General features: G+C 50.2%; 2 protein-coding genes across 5 annotated transcripts in view; one reads left to right on the forward strand and one right to left on the reverse strand.

The window, feature by feature from the left end:
• The window catches only part of WDFY2 (WD repeat and FYVE domain containing 2), a 173,181-nt gene extending 160,486 nt beyond the window's left edge, over positions 1-12,695 (forward strand). Inside the window, exons 9-13 of one of the 4 annotated variants that reach the window (XR_015725966.1) lie at positions 2,057-2,158; positions 3,034-3,164; positions 5,230-5,338; positions 6,341-10,658; positions 11,981-12,695. Coding sequence is in view for 1 of the 4 variants with exons in the window: in XM_045796877.2 (XP_045652833.2) it covers positions 2,057-2,158; positions 3,034-3,164; positions 5,230-5,338; positions 6,341-6,370 (372 nt within the window). In the remaining 3 variants the exon portion in view is untranslated. Of the gene's footprint in view, positions 1-2,056; positions 2,159-3,033; positions 3,165-5,229; positions 5,339-6,340 lie in introns of all 4 variants that reach the window. The other 3 variants (XR_015725967.1, XM_045796877.2, XR_015725968.1) reach the window with 3 other exon arrangements.
• Positions 12,696-17,672: 4,977 nt separating this feature from the next.
• DHRS12 (dehydrogenase/reductase 12) overlaps positions 17,673-20,314 on the reverse strand; it is a 31,330-nt gene continuing 28,688 nt past the window's right edge. Inside the window, 3 exon segments of the mRNA XM_087864912.1 lie at positions 17,673-17,738; positions 19,215-19,319; positions 19,693-19,768. Coding sequence (XP_087721038.1) covers positions 17,673-17,738; positions 19,215-19,319; positions 19,693-19,768 — 247 coding nt within the window.

The raw sequence follows: 20,314 nt of genomic DNA on the forward strand, positions 1-20,314 counted from the left end.
TAGAGCAGTAGTGCTGGGCATTTAGGAAGGGGTCTTACCATTGTTGGCTCACATTCGCAGCAGAGAGTTTGTGGAAGGACGTAGCGCTGAAAGATTGATGGCGCCTGGCTGTGCGCTGAGGGGGACAGGAAACACCATGAGGAAGGACAAGGTGAACGAGGGAAGTCGTGCCCTGGGCACTGGTGCTTGTGAGCAGTGGAAGCCGTCAGAGACGATAGTGTGGCCATGGGGGTGGCACTGGGGGGCAGATGGAAGAAGGTGTGGCTGAGCGTATCTCATAGGCTAAATGTGTTTAATGAATGTGTTAATGAAATCCATTTTTTCCGAAATTGTATCCTTTTCTAGAAGTATGTATGAACATGTTCTTTGTAGAAAAGTTACAGAGTGCTCCTTAACCAATAGAAAACATGTCAGTTACTCAATACCAACCACCCCAGGAATATCACCGGTAACATCCTTCCTTACAATTTTCTCTGCAAAAACACATGTGCGCGGTTTGTTTTTGGGGGGTTTTTGGACAAAAAATGGAATCATACAACACATGCTGATTTTTTTTTCCTTTTCCTGTTCCTTACTCCCATTGCCCTCTTCATAGATACCCACTACAGTGCATTTGATATATGTCCTAAACCTGCATGCTTCCTTATAAAAGATACAGTAGTGGGTACGTGACAGTTTTTTGTAAATCCTCCTGATTTTCCTGCATTGTAAGTGTTTTGAAAAGTCACAACATAGGTAATTCTTTTAGGGATAAAATGTTTTCCTGAAAACTCTTATTTTGTTAAATCAGTCTTTAAACTGATTGGAGCTTGGAAATTACAAAGGAAATCAAGGCTTACTTCTTAAGAACTCTTTGGTTTTAATAAAATAAATAGACCAAGAATTGGGAACTCTTCAAATATCACCTTCTTACTTTTCGTTTTTGAGACAATGTGTAGTTTTAGGTTCGTTTCTGCTTGAAGGGAGGTAGAAGAGGCCAAATGCCCAAATCTGTTCTCTAACAGGGCTTCTTCAGAGAAGGATTACATCAACAGAGAAAAGCTACGAGAAAAATCTCGTAGAGAGAGGGCACTGGCCATTGTTTGCCACATTTCTCAAACTTGTTCGATCTCAGGGTTCTTTTATAGTAAGTGTCCTGTGAGTCAAATGGGAGTTCTCTGGAACTTACTTTAGAGCAACCCTGGGGTTGGATATATTTTTCCAGGTTCCTTGGGTTCAGTCATATGTGGAAAGAGATCTGTCCCTCTGCCAAGTGATGAATGTTCCAAGTTGGACGTGGAACTCGAGAAACAGATGCAGAGTCACTCTATGCATAATCTGTGAAGATTTGCTGAAGAATAGCTTTACGTTTAACACATCTCTTAAACCCATTTGACATTGTTTCGAGTACTCATGATGGAGTTGGGAAATAGTGAAGTGAACAAAGGCAGAATGGTGTGTGGTCCGTGAGGCAAGGAGCGGAGTCTCCAAGCTCGCTGGGCCCTGCCATGAGCGGACGGTGGACAGGCAGCTTTCCTGAGTACCCACTGTGGGCAGGTTGTATCCTTCCAGCACAGGTAGCTGTGTACACGTGACATGTGCAGTCACACGTAACTGTATTTTGCCAGAGCAAATCTAATTGCATGAGATCCGAGAATATCTGATAAAGTCAACGTGGCTGTCAGAACTCTGCGAGTGACCTGGCCCCAGCCGCCCCTGAATGCTCCTGACCCTCGCCACCCCACCTGGGCCATCCCACCCTCCTGGCGCTCTGCTGCTCCTCCTCAGGCCTTTACACTTCCACTTACTTAAATAATTGATATTAATAATATTGTCTTGTTTAGTCTTCCTCATAAATTATAAGCCCCACGGCGGGAGAGATCCTTTTTATCACCACTACATCTCCAGGGCTCGAGCTACAATAGGCATTCAGTAAATGTTTTTTAAATGACTAACTGAGAAATCACACCTCTGTTTCTTATAAACACATCTTGATTCTGTAACTTTCATCAGTGTTAATGGTACCGTTGTCCTCACTGCTTTGCAATGTGACCTGTTGTGTGCTTGATTTCACAAGACCCCTGAATGGTTGGACAGTGATTCCTGCCAAAAGTGTGATCAGCCTTTCTTCTGGAACTTCAAGCAAATGTGGGACAGTAAGAAAATTGGCCTAAGACAGGTGGGTGATATGGATCCCTCATCAAACTGGAATAGAGTGGAAACAGCTTCACCTGTGAGCTTAGACGAGCTAGCCCCTTCCCGCCGCCCCAGGCAGGGGTTGTGGTGGGGGTCAGGCACTACCCTGGAGCCACTCTGAGACCCCATGTTAATTCATTCTCTTATCTGCTGCAGCTCGTTCCTACTGCATTCAGTTTCTGAAGGAACTTGTTCCAAGTAGTTAAGGGATATGATTTTAGAATTCTAGTGGCATCTACGGAAATGCACCTTAAAATTAGAGGGATCATGCTTAGCTCATAGTGGGACCAAAAGGTGAAATTATAGAAGAGGTATTTATTTCGTCTTAATAATTTCAGTTTCTCTCTTACCATCTTAGTTTTAGTTGTTTAGAGCTACTTGTAATAATCGAGCATTTTCAGTCCGAATCACGGTTGGGTTTGGTCCTCCCGAAGGAAATCAATGTTACTCACCTAGCCTGAACATGGCCAAAGTGGAGGCAGTAGATGGAGCTGGGCTGCATTCACGCTCTCCTTCATCCAGCAGCACGATCTCTGCAGATGGTGCTCCCCCAGTACCCAGCTCTAAGTAACCTGGCCACTGGGTGGTCCTCTGGAGTTCAGACTAACTAGGATGGGCGGAGGGGGGCTGTGGTAGGGAGGTGGGGGTAGGGCTGGGTGTGGTGACACAAACAGATGTGTTTCCAGCGGTTCTGCATTTGAATAAAGAGCTCAAAAAGAGAACACCGGTGCGTTCCTTCCGTTTCCTCGGCATTCATCCGAATGCCGAATGCCATAGACCACCCCCGAACCTACGCGGCGGGGCAGGTTGGGGCGAGTTGCGGGAACCGTAGCAAGCCTGTGCTCTCTCCCCTTCCAGCACCACTGCCGCAAGTGTGGGAAGGCCGTCTGCGGCAAGTGCAGCTCCAAGCGCTCCTCCATCCCTCTGATGGGCTTCGAGTTTGAAGTGAGGGTCTGTGACAGCTGCCACGAGGCCATCACCGATGAAGAGTGAGTTCCGGCAGGCTGCAGACTTAGCAGGGTTAAGGACAGAGGGCGATTTGGTACCGCAGCCATGACCACCAGCGCCCTAGTTCCTGCTGGTTTCGAATACAGACCATGGCAAGTGGGCACAGCCCTCCTTTCTGCCAAGAGATGCGTGTTCTCTCGTGAGATAGGAAAAGAGAGTCCGCCTCAAGATTTCCCGTCTTCTGTGCTCTTCTCCACCCCAGGGCCAGGTGCCCTGCCAACAGGCTTCTTCCAGCCATCCCTGCTATCCCTGTCTTTCCTTGCAGGAACCCAGGCTTCACTCTCTAGCCCAAGCTGGTATTTTTACAGGAGCTGAATCAGCCCACAGGCTCGAGGCTGCATTTTCTCAGGAAGAGCTAAGCCGCTTTACCTAAGAGGCCAGTACCACCAGCTATCCAGCGACTCAGTCTCGCTTGGTGGTCTTGCCCGATAACCTAGGACCTTAGGTTACTGCACGGCAGTGTGCTGGGGGGGTGGGGTTGTGAAAGGGCACATCTGTGTTCTCTTCAATGGCGCTCATTGCAGACTGCTCCCGAGGTAAGCAGAATGCCCTGCAGCAGGCTTCCCTTCTAATGAACGACAGCAGGATCTCCTAGGTAACCCGTCTGCCCGATTTTCCCCCACCGACTCCCTACCTTGTATATAGTAGAATCATTTTAAGTACTAGATGAGTGTCTCGAAACAGCATGTAAACAGCAGCGTATTTCAGATACACCAGAGGAAGTCAGCATTTGAAGGAAAGTCGTGGCGATTAATACCCCAGAGCATTCTCTTACGGATAACCCTGATGTGTGTGTTTTTCTCATTCTTCTTTATCCATATCAAATATAGATTAAGATGGCCTTCCATCAGTAAGCATTTATGTTCATTGATTATTTTCCACTCATCATATGTGATGAAATTAATAAGAGAATTCTTTTCATTAAATTAACTGCAAGAGACTTTAGAGATATTCTAAATGAATTATTCATTTTATAGATAAAAGACACAGACCCAGAGAGCCTAAGCAACTGCATATTAAACCTAAATCTTGAATTCTAAATATTTTCAGGTGATCATCTTGGGAGACTGAAGGTCTGTTCTGCAGACCTAGCTAGGGGTAACAGCGGTCTTCAGAGAGCCCGCTGCAGAGGAGTGGGCCTCCTTGAAGCCTGATGGCACACCAGCTGTCTCCTTCCCCATGTCCCTGTCCCCCTTCCCATGTCACTGTTTCTTCTGCCTCTTCTGCTTTGCCTCTGGACCACCCAGACAATTGACAAGCCTTCTTACTAAAGCAATACATAGATTAAAAAATACGAAACAAATAACAGTGTTTGTTTATAGACTGTTTTACTTGTTCGAGTGTTAGAATACCGGAGGAGAAACTAAATCTGCAGTTACACCAGGAAAACAAGGAAAAAGAATGGGTAGCCCTTCAATTAGAATGGTAGCTTAGGCTTGGTAACAGGTGTGTTTGTTTTGTTTTGTTTTTTTTTAAGTCACAGGTAGACTATTATACCAGCAGGTCCTTCTGAGATCAGACTTAGCAAAAGCACTGAGGTGTTTGTTTTAAGATTTGTCAAAGGTATAAGTAGAGATTTTCATAAGCTCTATCAGAGCAACAAGTAATTCGTAAGACTTTGGGAAATGTCATCATCTCTTTCCCATTTTGGAGAAGATAAAAATCCTTTCACCTTTTAAAAAGGTACGTGGCTGGCTCAGTTGGTTAAGTCTCCTACTCTTGGTTTCAGCTCAGGCTGTGATCTCCTGGTCGTGGGATCGAGTCCCGTATCGTCTCTGCGCTCAGCGTGGAGCCTGCTTAAGATTCTCGCTCCCTTTCCCCCTCCCATTTGTGCTCTCTGTCTCTCTCTCTCTCTCAAATAAATAAATCATTTTTTTTAAATCATTAACAGATTCCCAGGGAATAAAGGTAGGTACGAGGAGCAGTTTTAAAGTGAAGCAGTCTTAGTCATTTGGCTACACATTAGAGCTTCATGACACCTTAGATCTTTCCTTCATCCATGTGCCACCACTTTTCACTCTTGGAAACTTGCTTTGCTCCTTCCAGACGTGCGCCGACGGCGACCTTCCACGACAGCAAACATAACATTGTGCATGTGCACTTTGATGCAACCAGAGGATGGTTACTGACTTCTGGAACTGACAAGGTTATTAAGGTAGGGCGCCATATTCTTTTAAAAGCTTTCCATCTTTGGCCCTATGTCAATATACAGGAGCCCCAAGACTGTGTGGGGTCTGCTCACAAGGTTACTCAGCTGTGAGCATTTTTGAGATGCCAGGGCCCTGGCTGCACACACCAAGATCAGACGTGGCTCTTGGCTGCAGGGACTTACTCTGTCTTTCTGATGGTTAATAATAGGTCACATGTTCAGCAGCCAAAAGAGTGATACAGGCAAGAATTACCTGCAGAGCTCAGTAGAGGGAGATGGGGCTGCTGGAGAGGGCGTCAGGAAGGAAGTGGGGTTTGAACTGAGCATGGAGTGAAAGGAAGGACTCGAATAAGCCAACGAGTAATAAACAAGATCTTTTCCTCGTGAGATCAATTAATCCAGAAGCATCCCTCCAGAGTCTGTCTGAGGACTGTGCTGGACGGAGCTGGCGCCGCAGCAGAGGCCCCGGCCAGGAGGGGCCACAGCTGCGCCGCGGGCTCGCCCAGCATACCGAGCGCTGCCACCCCGGCCTGCTCTGGGCCGTTCTTGGAAGCAGCAGCAGGATGTGGTTAAAGTAACTCCCACTAGGCCCCTGTGACTTTGAGCAAGTTTAAACTAAACTCTGGGAGCCTCGGTTCCTTTAGTTTTGAAAATGGGACGTCTTGGAAGACTGTTTGGAAGATTGGACAAGAGAAGATCTGGAAGGGACACAGCACGTCCCTGGGGCCCCCTGGGGGCCTCACAGATGTTCGTTTCCTTGCCCCAGAAGAGAATCTGATCTGTTGGATTCTCCACTAGCCGTATGAAAATTACCCACGGCCCTGGCTTTGAAGTCTGTGTTAAACATTTTCATGGCAAAATACCATTTTGTAGCTTTAGAAATCATGTTAGTGTCGTACTTAGTTGCTTGGCAAATTAAAAAGCTCACTTGTATTCAGTCATAAGGACTGTTGAGCCTCAACACAATGGAATTTCAGTTCGTCCTGTATTTTCTCTTCCTTCCCGCAGTTATGGGATATGACCCCAGTCGTGTCTTGATGACACCGCATGCGTCAGAAAGATAGTATTTACTCAAGAAACGGTTGTCGGAATCCACATCATTACTGGAGCTGTCAGCAGACGTGTGAGAGTCGGAGAGAAACTCGCGGGCCGGGCTGAGTTGGCATGGGAGCTAGTGAGTGGACACTGGCGAGGGGACTCTTCCAACCTGTTCATACAATAGAAAAGAAGATATTTTTTTAACAAATGGTTTATACGCTCTGGCTGTGCTACCTTGTTTTGAGCATACTGAAAACTCTGTGTGGGGTGTTTAATTTGTATGTGTTTCTCACTTCCTTCTCGTCGTTGCTTCGTGTGTTGGAGAGAGAACGGAGGCATCTGTTCGGGGTATTTTTGGTCGTTACAAAGTCGTTTCCATGTTTCCTTCACTTGGGCACGTATTCTGTGGTTGGCCTCCTTTTCCTCTCTCTGTGTCACGTCCCCTCCGCGTCATGTTCTCCTGTGTATGTGTTTATATTTACACTCTTTATTCTCAATGTTTCTGCTTTCACAGACCTCCTCTTCCGCTGAGACGTTCAGAAAACCGTTCGTGTGGGTTTTCCAACTGGCTTCTTGAATCACCTGAAAAGTAATCCATTTGGAATGTCTAACTCATTCCTGTGCGGGCCGCGTAGACGTGACCTTATGCTTCTGCCTCTGTTTTCTGTCTCTGCTGTGAGAAAGCGATGTGACCACTGTGGTCACAGAAGCAAGTGATTGTAACTCAGGGCTCCAGCTCTCAGTGCCTGGATCGTTTCTCATTCAGTTGGAGCCTTCTGAGCCTTTTATGTTTTCCTGTGATTCACACAGCTCTTCCTCGTTTACAGTATTCAAAACTAACCCAACAAAAAAAAACCCCAAACCCCATGTCCTTCAGAAAAAAGCATCTTTAAGATGTTTGTCCACACGACGTCACCTCTGAATTTGAATGTGCTCCTTCCTGCGAGATTATATCCTGCTCTACTCCTCACCATCTGTATTTTCTTCCCCTTGAGAAACTAGATATTTAAAGATTTTTATCTTCATGTATTTTAGCAGAACACGTTGCACACTTTCATACTAAAGCTGTGCGATCTGAGACATGAAAGGTACTGAGTCCTACAGCTCATACTGTGCTCCGGATGGGAATGTTAAAAAAAAGAAAAAAGAGGGCTTTAGAAAACGAACCCGAAGAATTCTAATTTTAAGGGAATCCAGTCAAACTTGATAAAGTGAAATATTCTTGTGTGTAGTGACTCAACTCGGGATATTGAAGTCCTTTTTAGAAATCTTATTTTCACCTGTTGGCAGCAGGCGTGTGCCGTGAGCCTGTCCCATCGTGTGCACTTTACACGTCCCACCTCATCCACCCTCACCTGTCAGGGGCGTCAGGGGAGCCCTGAGTCTCTTGAGGATCCCCAGGTTAAATTAAGCCTTGTAGAGAAACAGTTCAGTTACTCGCCCTTCACTCTCCAAGCCGTCCACGTTATCTTGTTCACTTCCGATTTGACAGGTTTTTGGCGGTGGTGTTTGAAATGCTCCCTATTTTTTTTTTTTTTTTTTTTGGAAAGCCATTTTTTTCCCTCACAATTATTCATTACTTTTCTTTCCAACTGGGAAAAGGACTACCCGCCATCCTCGGCTGCCATAGTCCCATTCTCTGAAGACCCCCTTGACCCGTGTGTCCCCGGGGCTGGGGCTTCCTGGAGACGGCTGTGTTGCCGCAGCACGGGGAAGCAGGGCCAGTGGGTGGGCCCCGGGCAGCCATGGTACATGGCAGCCGTCATCTGAGACATCAGGTCAGCTCGTGTGACCACACTCTAAGGTCGTACGCGCATGTACACGCACACGCACGGAGGCAGTTACCACTTGTCACTTCGCTGTCCCCTTCTGCACCATCCTTGCCTGCCATCAGTCAAAGCTGTTAGAACTCAGCTGATCTTGTCTGCATGATTGTGAGAGAGCTTTAAAAAGGGAATGCAATTTAAAATATTCAAATATCTATTTTATGGTTTACTGCTGGAACTTGGAGCCACGTACTAAGTTGTACCTAACAGAGAACCCTGTGTTGGAAACGAGTAATCGAAAGGAACTGCTCTGTTTCCCCTTCCCGAATTTCGGAGCGTGGCCCGTATGCAGAGAGGGAGACGGTGTCAGTTGGAAGCAGTAGGTCAGCGCCCAGCGAGCCTGATGTGGATCTGAGTTCGGTCTGGAGGAGCTCACACCCCACCGGGGAAGCTGATGTCCCCGCACTTCACTGCAGCCGTCTCCCTCGTGGCATGGCTGTTCCCCAGCCCTCAGAGCCACTCAGAGGTTGACACCACTTGCCACCTCATTGGTGAGGAGAGTCATGATCAAAAACCACAGACACGTCATAGTATCCACTGCTCTGCCCTTTTCTTTCTCCTTATCTGTGTGGGTGCTTGAATTTGTTAAGAAGTACTTAGCAGACGAACGGTGTTGTGTTTGTGATACTGTGAATTCTTGAGTTTTGGGATGAGTGTCTCCACCATTTTGTGTAACTCATGGAGGGAGAGAGGCTGGTGTCGGGTGTCTTCCCAGCATTTTCTGGACTGGAGGCTTCACTCATAGGAGTGAAAGCTGGCGCCAGCACGTGACTTTTCTCCTGGCTGGGTTCACTGTCATAGTTCTTGTTTTGCCCTCTTGGAATTGCACTTTACATATATTTTTGCTCTGTTACTTCAGCCGTTCTGGCAAGTAATGCCTAACGTGGACTGCACATCTCATGCACAGACTTGCTCTGCAATTGGTAGGATAAAACCAATCACGTGCTCTCGGTTTCTCCAAAGAAATGATGTTACTGGAACCTTTCACGGACTGGGTTTGTGTCCGCAGTAGCAAAGGTGGTTTTAAATTAAGTACTTGGAATTGCATGTCTTTTTATATGAGGTCAGTCAATGATGTATTTCTTATTTGATAGTTTCAATTATTCAAGGAATCATAAACTCACAAAACTGGAAGGGATCTTCAGAGATCTAGAATGTTCCAAGCAGAAAACATTTGGTCATACCAGGCAGTCGGATATAGCTGAGGTGTCAACAGGAGAATCTACAGGAAGAGTTTTCAAGGAACATGTGCTTTTGGACATTAACTACTAATGGCATGACTAGGAGGAGTGACCCCTAGGCAGCTCTCGGGAACCAGGCCTGATCCTCTTGTAGGTGAATCTGACACTGCTTTTGGCCCCTGTTTCTCAGTGGGTGGGTACTGATGAGGCAATCCTTGCAGGTCTTGATAAACAGAAACTTCCTACACTCTTCCTCATGAACCCTCCCCCTCAGCAACAAAATCCAGATGGAAATCTGAGGGCACTGAAAATTCGTCTTCCCCTGTTTGTCTGAAGACCGGCCTTGAGTGAGTCTCTGAGCCTACAGCCTTTGCCTTTCTTAGGGGACATCACCTTTTCGTGGTTTGAGATTCATTTTTGAAACGCATAATTTATTTTTGCTTAACATTAATCAATTTTTAAAGCCTGGACATTGACTTTTAGGTAAAGGGATAGCTCTAAACTGTACCAAAGTTACCGGACATAAATACTCATTAAATGAGATTCCTTTGACTTTGCCTTTTCGTAGTTTAATTATATATAAGGGATCATGTTTACTAAGATACAGGTTTTAAAGTAAAAGAAAACACTTTGCCAAAACAGTCTTTTTCTCTCCTTTAAAATAATGGTTAATTTTAACGGACAGTGGCTATCTAGCCAGTTGGTTGGGAAACACAGAAATTAAGTCCATGGTAAACACGGAGTTCTCTAGATGAGCCTCGAGAGCGTAGCCCCCTTCAGCCATTTGTGGAGCGTCTGCCCCAAGCCAGGCTTTGAACTAGGCCCTGGGGTCGGGGCCCATTCCCTGGCCCGGGCAGAGGCCACACGGGGGAGTGGATGGGTCATTTCGGTCCCATGGGGTCCATTCTGTGATAGAAGTGTGCACAGGGCCCACCCCGGGAGCTGCGCACAGGGTGCCCGCCGCCCTGCAGAAAGGACTTCTGAGCCGAGGGTTAAAGGTGCAGTTGGAGTGAGTCCAGTAGGGAAATGACTTGCAGGCTGCCGAAGCAGAAGCAAAGGCCTGCGAGCTGGCATCAGCCTGGTACACGGGGCCACGAGTGATCTGGAGTTGCCAGAGAGTATCAAGTGCTCGGCTATAGTCCTGGGGCCTGAGCTGTTGTCGCTGTGGGGGGGAGGGGGAGCTATGCGGGGTGGCCCGTGACCTCAGAGGGAGGCTGCACATGGTGCACCACGAGGGGTTCACTCCGAAGTTTGAGAGTCAGTTTCCTGCAGCTGACTGAGGTTAGTATCTTGAGTTTTTTGGGCTTTTTCCTTTAGAAAGACCTGGGATGGTTATCTTAAAATGACCCATGGTAACTAATTTTGAACTCTCTGGAGGCCATGAGGTAGAGCTGGAGGCCCCCACATGCGTGGACTAGGCCTGGGAGAACTTACGTGCTAATTCCCATATGACACAGGTGGGCCAGGCTCCGCTGCTCCCCTTTGAAAAAGGAAAGTCTATGATGGGTGGTAGGAGACTGTTCTAGACAACTGTGGCATCACAGGAATATGCAGAGCCAAGCCCTTTGGTGCATAAGCAGGCGGCCATCCTCCATTTCCCTGCCGCCTCGAAATCGTTCTTGCAGGTCATGGGTCTTCTCAGTACAGTGTGGAGAACGTGATAAATCCTCATCGTCGTGCCTCTTGCCACGTGGAAGGGAACATTTTTCTCAGGTCGGAGACCGTGAAGAGGGCTCAGGCAGCGCCCCCTCCAAGACCTGGCTCTGCCCCGCAGGGGTGTCTCAGCATCCCCCCACGGGGCTTGGCACTTTCTGGGTCTTGCCATTCCATCCATTTGCCTTTTTCTTTCACTGCCCAAGTGTTCTATGTCCATTACTTAATTCAGGAATATCCGTAGTCATTTTTCTAGCTCAACTTCACAACCGAGAATTACATACATACTAACGCTTGAGGGTTTTAGTTTGTAATTTAGCCTTTAAACATGATCCTTTCCACTGAGAAACCTATTTAGGCCTAACACACAAAAGCAGTCTCTAAAAATATCATCTGTCCAGAATTGGAGTGGGATTCCTCCTTTGTGTTTCGCATGCCAGGGAATGTTCGAACAGACGGTAGCTAGTCCCTTGTCAGAGACGTGGGAGGGCAGCTAAAGCTTGGAGGAGGAACTGAATTGGATGATCATTCTTGAGACCCCTTCCAGTCCTGCGATCCTGTGATTCCACGAATGTTTACTTTTGGACTAGTGGCTGACTTCACGCGGACAGACAGGAGTGTATCGGAAGGTCGTTGTCTTCTGTCAGGTCAAGGAAATTGCTCTCTGCATTTTTCCATCTAGAGGTCTGGAGGAGATGGTGAAGGTGGAGGTTGATCATGGTACCATCTCATTAAAAATAAGATACCTCAAATGTTCACCTTTGTGACTCAAAAACGATAGCTGACTTTTCTTGGGAGAGAAAGTGTCAGGGAACCATAGGTTGGTTTAAAGGTCTTTTTTCTCTTGGTTCTCTGGGAATCAGAAGAGGGTGAACTCTAATACAAAAAGGGAAAATGGTTTGCAAAACATGTTTCATTTACATGCACGTGTTTTTCTCCCATTTGAATAGATGGCAGCCTTAGGCCCGTAGCATCCGCCTGTATGAAGTATAGACCAAACACTTGTGTCACTGGCAACCACGGTACTCTTCATATATTTGTGTTGGACGCCATTTGCCTTGCTTTTTAAATGACTTTTTTTCATGTACTGTCATTTTGCAAAAGAAAATCTTTATATGAAAAGTACAAAAACTGTTATTAACTGGACACCGGGGAAGGTGCTAGCCCTCCGTTCGTGCCTGCCTACCTACCGCTGTTCCTAACCAGGGCAACGGACTCTTCCATGCTGCACGCCGTCCGTCTCGGGCCCCCGTAGAACCTGGCTGCAGCAGGCATGTTACTTCATGGATATCTTTTTCTTTCTTTTTGAAATGAGCTTCCCCAAGGGGTCAGGTTGAGAATGTCATGAGCCTGAAGCTGGAACAGATTTCTCACATGCGGTTCTAGCAGAACCTTCGGGCATCACCATGCTCTCTGCCATTGGAGACATTGACGTTGACTTCCTGACTGATACGGGGGACCGAGCAAGACCTTCTTATAATGTTAAAATGCCTGTATCCGGTTCTACGTTCAAATGCTGCTGGGTGTTGTGAATGTTTTTAAACTCTGCTCACTTTCTCACTGTGTTCCCTCTAACTGAAACATGCCTGTGGCCATTACCAATGTAAAAGACTCTCAACGCAAAGTTGCCTCCACGGTTTAAAATAAATCTCTGTGGAAACCTTCCTGCAGCTCTGGTCCCATCACTGTTGTCATCAGGCTGAAACACACACACGCCAGCAGTCCTGCTTTGGTGTTAACTGTGGTAGGGAAGGTAAGTGTCCGGGCCGCTCCTGCCCCTGACTGTCTAGACCCCAGGGAGAGCCACAGTCTGGTGAGCCCCCATGTGCCCCAGACTCTGTGCACAGCAAATGGGCTGTGGCCATGTAGTCCTGTTTATTTTCTTTATCTTTCACGTAAGTCTGCTCTAACCGCAGTTAGTAAACTTTCCAGCTGAGGAGGAAGGACTTCAGGGCAAATGCAGCTAGGAAAAGCCTCTCTAAAAACTCAGGAACCCCATTTTGTGGATAGGAAAACAGATGAGAAGAAAACAACGGGTTGCACGGCATTGAACAGCCAGTGAGTCGGGGAGCTGGGGTGCCCTTCAAACCCCTGTGACCCCTCTCCCTCTCAGCCCCTTTGTGCCAACACAGCCCACCCACACCCCGCACTCCAGAGGCCCCACTTTGTTCAGAAAAGGAGGGATGCAGTCAAATGGCGCCGATACTCACTGCCCTTTCCGGGCAGGTGCAGCTAGAAGAACCCCTTGCGTGGGGCTCCTTGGCTGACAGCCTAGATCTGAGCCCCTCCGAGGAACTGCCCACCTGGGTTTTCCTCCGCTCTGGATGATGAGTGAGGGCTGTTCCGCTTTGAACACCAGGAATGTATGTAGACATTCCTTAATCTGTTCGTTGATTTTGCTACAACTTTGCAGTCATTAGGAGGTAAAATGGTGTAATTTAGAAGTTGTTTCAGACTAGCACCAGAATGCCAGGTGCATTATTGAAGCCACTCCTAATCTTAAGCAGATGTAATTTGTTTATGTAAATGTGCACTGTCCATAATCATGCTCTGCACCTAGGGCCACACGGGACTTGCGACAAAGGCCTCATGAGGCCCTGTCGAGTACAGAGGCGCACCGCCCATTCGCACATCTCCCTGCTCCCACCCTGCTTCCCTCAAACCAACGATGTGGGGTGATCTTGAACACAGAATGTTTAAGAAAACCACATTCTCAAATAAAGGAGAGATTGATACAGGAGGGGAAAAAAACCTCCTACAGAAGATGGAGGTTGGCTTGTTCCTGGCCCCGGTCATATTTATCTTAAAATAAAAATTCCCAGTCCACCGAGGTTCCTCATAGTTACAGTGGCATCTTTAGGAGGATGCAAAAGTGGAGTCTGTTCACCGGCCCTTGGTCCGTACCTTCTCTGGCCCCGAGCTGGGCCTGGCCTGGCTCACTTTAACCCCCCAGCCAGCTCCTCCAGGATTCCTGTTCAGTTCTCCTCTTCGGCCGGTGAGGAGGATGTTCTAGCAAGAGGCAAGTATGTGGAACGGTTTCTGATCTAACAGGGAGGGGAACACACAGCTGTGAGAAGGGCCGCTCCCCAACTGGCCTCTGCCTGCGGCCATGAGGGCCCCAGATCAGTCAGGTCACCGACACCTGCCGGGGGCCCACACAGGCGTCAGGTTCCCCCCCACCGCCCTCTAGGGTCCACACGGATGAGGGTCCTGACGTGCTGCAGGAGGGAGACCGAGCAGGGGAGAACAGGACTCAGACACCGTGCAGAGGCCGAGGGAGGGTCTCCAGACAGGGGTGTGGCTGGGTGGGCCTGCGGACGGTGGGCGTGAGATTGTGTTCAAGAGCCGGCCGGTGGTAGCCAGGGGAGAGAGGCGACCCTCCTCACTGCCATGGGTCAGCAGGGCCTCCTGACAGCTCAAGCGAGGGTGGTTCTCTGTCATGGAGCAAGACCCCAAGAGAAGACCCCGGCTTCCCCCCGGGGTCGAGGGTTCTCTGGTGCCCTCTCCTCCCAGCCCGCCTCCTCTCCCAGAGCCTGCCCCTCGGGGCTCTGCCCAGATAGAGAAAGAAACCTTAACAGATAACGGCCGCCAGAAACAGAAAAGCAGAGTCACGGCTAACTCGCTTCGCGTTGCTGCTTTGGACAGACTTCGTTCCCTGGGGTTTGGTCAGCTTCCCAGGTGACCTTTCACCTCCCAGGGGCAATCACCTTTACCCAGGGCCCGTGGGGCCTCGCCCAGGACTCTGATGACAGGGATCACAACCCGAGGACCTCTGTTCTCCAGGGACCCACTGAGTTCAGAAAGATGGGGAAAAAACGGGGGGGGGGGGGTAAGATCAGCGGGGCACTTGACAAAACCCACCCCAACAGGCAAAGCCTGGGCACAATCATGGGGGAAGGGGAACAATCCCGCCTACCCTGAGTTTCATGGAGGGGAGGGTCCACCTCGAGAGGCCCCCCGCCCGAGTTAGAGAGAGAGGGTTCACAGGCAGGAAGTCCTCTTCTGCTGAGGTGTGCGGGTGGCGGTCACGAGGCCGGCCACAGCACGCCGTCCACCCCCTGCGCCCCAGAGCACACCTGCCCTTGAACCTGGCGTGGAACCCCCCTACTGACAGCCTCACAGTCGTGAGAAGGAAGGAGACACGGACAGCATTCTCAAGTGAAGACATTGTGTGTGCTTCGCTTCTTTTAATACCAGTACCATTAATAAATAATACAAAGGAATGTGATTGTACACTCCTCTCTCTCTCCTTCAAAACAGCGTCCAGCCAAGCCGCTCGAGTTCCAGAGATTCTTCTTACAAAGCCCCTGAGGTGTCGTGCCTTGGCCTGGGTGCAAAGTGCTGCTCGCCCGAGCCTGGGAGTGTGTTGGGTCCTGTGTCCTCCAGGCTCTGGGACATGGGCACCCATGCCAGCTCATCCCCTAAGAGCAAGGTCCCCTGCAGAGTCCTTCGCCCCTCTGCATGCTAAGACACGGGGTCTCCCTCCAATGCTGGGAGAGCCACACTGGAGGCCAAGGGGGATTAAACACTCAGGCTCCCCTCTCCTGGGTTAGCTGCCCTGCTCCGATGAGTCTGGCCTCTCTGAGGCCCCTGGCTGATGGGTTCTTGGATTGCTGAAGCGTTTTCTTCTTTTCAGGGAGGAATACAGTAAGGAGGGAAAAGCTTCACTAACTGTGCCAAGCCGCTCCGCTTCGTCCTCCCACCCCATGCCGGGCCGGGCTACACAGAGGTTCCTCACCTAGGGTCACCCCACCCCCCAGTCCCCAGGGCTGGCTGCAGGCTATACCCCTGTTTGCCCACAGACCTCAGGGACCACAGTGTCTCTGCAGTGAGCACACTGGGAAACAAAATCGTTCTCTTGTGAAGCCAACGAAGGAAAAGAAGCCAGAGTAAACATTCGAGAGCTGTAATGAGATCAGAGGATGTTAGTAATAGAAAGGATCATATAATCTGGGGACCTTATTTTTTTAATTAAAAAATAAACTTCTCTCTTCTTTTTATGGAAGCAATGCTTACTTGTTTATTATGGAAGAATGAGGAAATACTGATGAGCACAGAGAAGGCATCTGAAGCCTCGTGGAGGCCAAGCATCCATGTGCTCAGGCCGCTGCCCAGCCCCCCTCAGGCCTCCAAGTCCACAGATGGAGGGCTGCCCGCACCCAGAGCCCCGTCGATGCTCTGTGACCTGTGGGCGACAGATGGCACGCTGCAGATCCGGGCGGTGGGCTTGCTAGCATAGATTTTGGGAGCACACAGGTTGGTGGTGGAGTCGTCAGGGTGACGTCCCTGGGAGGATAAAGCAGCCGGGGGCCTCTCCGTGGCCTGACGGCGCTCATGGGCGGCGAGAGCCCAACAAGTCTCCCTTAGGAAGGGAAAAGAACTGAGAAGCCAGTGTCCCAGCGCACCCGGCCTGAGTCTGTCCCAGTGTGTGCGCCTCCCTGAGAACATCCCCTCTGCATTTAGAACAGGATATGCAAAGCTTCCTCAGATCCGCATCACAGGGCGAATCCGTGCCAAGCCTCCCAGCCAGGTCTCCGTGGGACGCTTCACGGCACCGACGCCCGCCTTTTGCTAGGGGGTGTGGGCGTAGCAAAAATCAGATCATAAAGGCACGTACGGTTTTGGAACCGGATCTCTTCATTTAATGATACAGTGCAGACAATTTTCCTCTCCCACAGACATTTATCTACGGCAGAGTTTGCAGGTTTGAACAGATTCCTTGTACAGGTGTTCCGTAATTTATCACCTCCCTCTCTCACTAGTGCTGTGACGAGCAGCCTCGTTTTCCAGATCTTTAATTATTTCTTAGGATGAACTCCAAGGGTATCTATCCAAATGGCAGGCTTCTCACAAACTGGCTTTCGGAAAGGGGACAGCGATGGAGAGATTGCTCCCCAAATGCTGTGGAGGGGGCCCCTCCGGGATGGTAGCCTCTGTGCTTGGTTCCCTGCCTGTAAACAGGGTGACCGCAGTGCCCGCCTCACGGGGGTGGTGAGGACACACGCATTGTAGCCAGGCAGCCCCTCCAGTGTCTGGGTTTAGTTCCCTTGTTTGGGAAGGAGGTCTCTTCTCTTCAAAAGCCCCTCATAGAGTTGGGAAGGGCAGAACCCTGAGAGCTCTCCTCCCCTTCCATGCTCTTCCAACAGGCTTCCAGATAATTCTGGTTGTCTCCTTAGGGATTATTATTTACCTTTGCATACATTATTTCTAGAAACCTGGGTAGGGGTGAGGTGGCCTGAACCTGTCCCCAGGTCCGCAGCCATCTCCCACTGACTTCCCTGGGCCCCTGCTCATGCCTCTCGGACATGGAGTGCCTGCATTTACCAGCCCCCTCTGCCACCAGGCTGCGGTAGTCAGGAGGGCTAGCAGGGGAGGGGGCACCCCAGCTGTGTGCCCACCCCAGCACCACCCCCCTCCACCAGGCCGTGCACAAGGCAATCTGGAAACACAAGCCATGCCTCTGAAGATGAGGCTTCTCCCTTTCTAGTCCCAACGTGCCCCTCTTAAATGGAAATGAAGCAATTCCCCAGTCCTCATTACGCGGGTTTTAGGTCATTCCTGGGGAGAGTCAGTCGTGTGGCTGCTCAGATATTTTTAGATGAACTGTAAGCCGCATGGAAATTAAAGGCTGCGACCTCCCCGTCATGACGAGCCCTGGATGGCCGGGTGCCCTCGGGCCCCCCGCTCCATCAGCAGCGCCCGCTGCCTCTGCACCAGGGCGCAACGCGAGAGGGAAGGCGTGCGATGGTGCGAGGCAAGGGAGCTGGCTGGGGGCACACAGAGCAAGCCCCGTCCAGCCCCGCGGGGGACAGCAGTGTGCACAGATTTCGCCCTTGACTTCCCGGTCCTCCGGATCAAGTCTTCATGGGCATCTCAGTGGCACCCACTGCTGCACCCCGACCCCTCCTCAGGAGGAGGAAGGAGCACAAGAGAACGCCGGTGACAATGCAGGAGAGCTCCCTGCATGCTGCCTGGGGCCTCCCGAGCCCCTGCCCGTGAAATTAGCGCCCCTTTCCCCGGTGGGTCGTGCCCGTCCGTTCTTTGCTGCTCGCACTCTGGGTGAGGGCTGGGGCCGCCCGGCTGGCTGCTGTGGCTCCGGCCCCCAGCGCAGGCTGGCACTGAACACGTGTCCATTAATAAGTGAATTAACCCCTGCCTGAGAGTGTGGGACCCTTACCGGAGACTCTGGGAACACGCCGCCCCCACCCCACGTGAGCCTCAGCTGCAGGGCGGCGATCGCCCATCCGCGGGGCGGCTTGCTGGTGCTTTGCAAACAACTCCGTGCGGGCCTCTTTGAGGAGCGAGTGGTTTATTCTCATGCCCCCTGCGGAAATTGTAAAGATAGGTGGCTCTTGGGAACGTCAGGATTTTGAGTCATGGGAAATAAACCACCAGGATTGGTCTGCAAGTCAGTGAGCAAAAGTGGGGCATAGTCAGGGGGCACAGAGGGCAGAGGTGGGGGGGCGCCGTGCAAGGCAGCCTTCAGAGACAGTCAACACCAACAACAGGGAAGCTGTTGGGCGCTGACAGCTTCACACACAACGAGGGAGCCCCACGGGGTGAGTTTAAGAGCAAGAGTATCAATGAGGAAGTTCTAGATCGGAATTTTAGAGAAAGCTGTGACACGCTGACATATGGCGGTATGACTATACTTAGGACCAGGTAAGAGATCTGGACCTTTGCCTTTCATTCTTCCAGAATGGACTGTGCATGCCCTTCACAGTGAGCCCAGGGAACCCAGAGGTGGTCCTGTGGCATCTGTCACCAGTGAGCCGAGGGCCACCCACAGGAGAGAGGAGTGACCTCCAGCCATCCGTGTTCCCTCCGAGCTATGCAGGGCAAGGGCACCTCTGCTGGGCATCCTCCTGTTCGGGGGGTTACCAGCCCTCCCCAGTTTCTTTGTGGGTGGGCCTGAGAAACACCAAGAAGAGAGGCGCAGCTTTTGTGGCTTCTCCCAGGGCATGACGAAGCCCCTCCCCCAGCCCCACCCCCACCTCCCAGTCTGAGCACAGCCATGACTGGCCCCTCGAGAAGAGGACTCCCTCTTGACCAGGGAACGTTCCAGGTGCTGCTGTCAACTGCTAAGATCCAAATTAACGTGTATCCCAGGATCAGCCTTTTTTTGGGAAAAGAGCCCATGTGGTAAATTAATAAAATGCAGTCTTGAAAAACCCTGTCACTTACCTTATTTTGTGCATAGACCCTAGTTCCATTAAGTGCTGTCCTTTCTGATTGTACATCATGGGTACTCCATTTCTGAACCAACATTCCTCCCTAGGAGACTGTTATCTGCAATAAATAGAATAGAAATTCATAAACAAAAATTCACAATACCCTCCCATCCCTCTTCCCTGTCAAGCAGTGTATTAATTTTCTTGGTGGTGGTGGAACAAATGACCACAAACCTAGTGGCTTAAAGCAGCGCAGACGCATTCTCTCGAAGCTCCGGAAGTCAGAGGTCTGAAAGCAAGGCGTCAGCAGGGCTGTTCCTTCTGGAGGTTCGAGGGGGAGAATCTGTGCCTTGCCTTCTCTGGCTTCCAGAGGCCACTTGCTTTCCTTGGTTTGTGGCTGCACCACCCCGATGACCTCTTCTTCCAGCCGCACATCTCTCCTCTGCCTCTGCCTCTCCTGCCTTCCTCTTATAACAACCCTTGTCTTATACCGGAGCCGCCTGGATAATCCAGGGTACTCTCCCTGCCTCAGTATCATGAACGTAGTCACTTTGGCACGGTCGCTTTCTGCCGTGGAAAAGGGACATATTCGTTGGTTCCAGGAATGAGGACATGGACATCAGGGGTGGGTGGAGTGGTCATTCGTCTGCCCACCATGGCAGAGAAAAGGCAGCCTCTGTAAACTGCCTTCTTCCTGATTTCTCTGATTTGGGTCATTTTATTTTAATTTTTAAAAAGGATTCTATTTATTTGACAGAGAGAGAGAGAGAGAGTGCGCACAAGTAAGGGGAGCAGCAGGCAGAGGGAGAGGGAGAAGCAGGCTTCCCGCTGAGCAGGGAGCCTGATGCGGGGCTCCATCCCAGGACCCCGGGATCATGTCCTGAGCCGAAGGCAGAAGCTTAACCGACTGAGCCACGCAGGCGCCCCTGATTTGGGTCATTTTAACCCATCAGGAGAGAACCGGCTCCATTCGCCTGTCCCCTCCCATCTGAGCAGCATGTCCTCTGGGAAATGCACCACCCGCCCCGATCTGAATGCCTTCCACAGCCGCCCCGCTCTTCAGATGCTCTGCCAACTCTCGGATGACATCGGGACAAGCCTTCCGTGAGGGCT

The sequence above is a fragment of the Ursus americanus genome, chromosome 10 (genome assembly GCF_024610735.1).
Source record: "Ursus americanus isolate L20-20 chromosome 10, mUrsAme1.1.p, whole genome shotgun sequence".
Lineage (NCBI taxonomy): Eukaryota > Metazoa > Chordata > Mammalia > Carnivora > Ursidae > Ursus > Ursus americanus.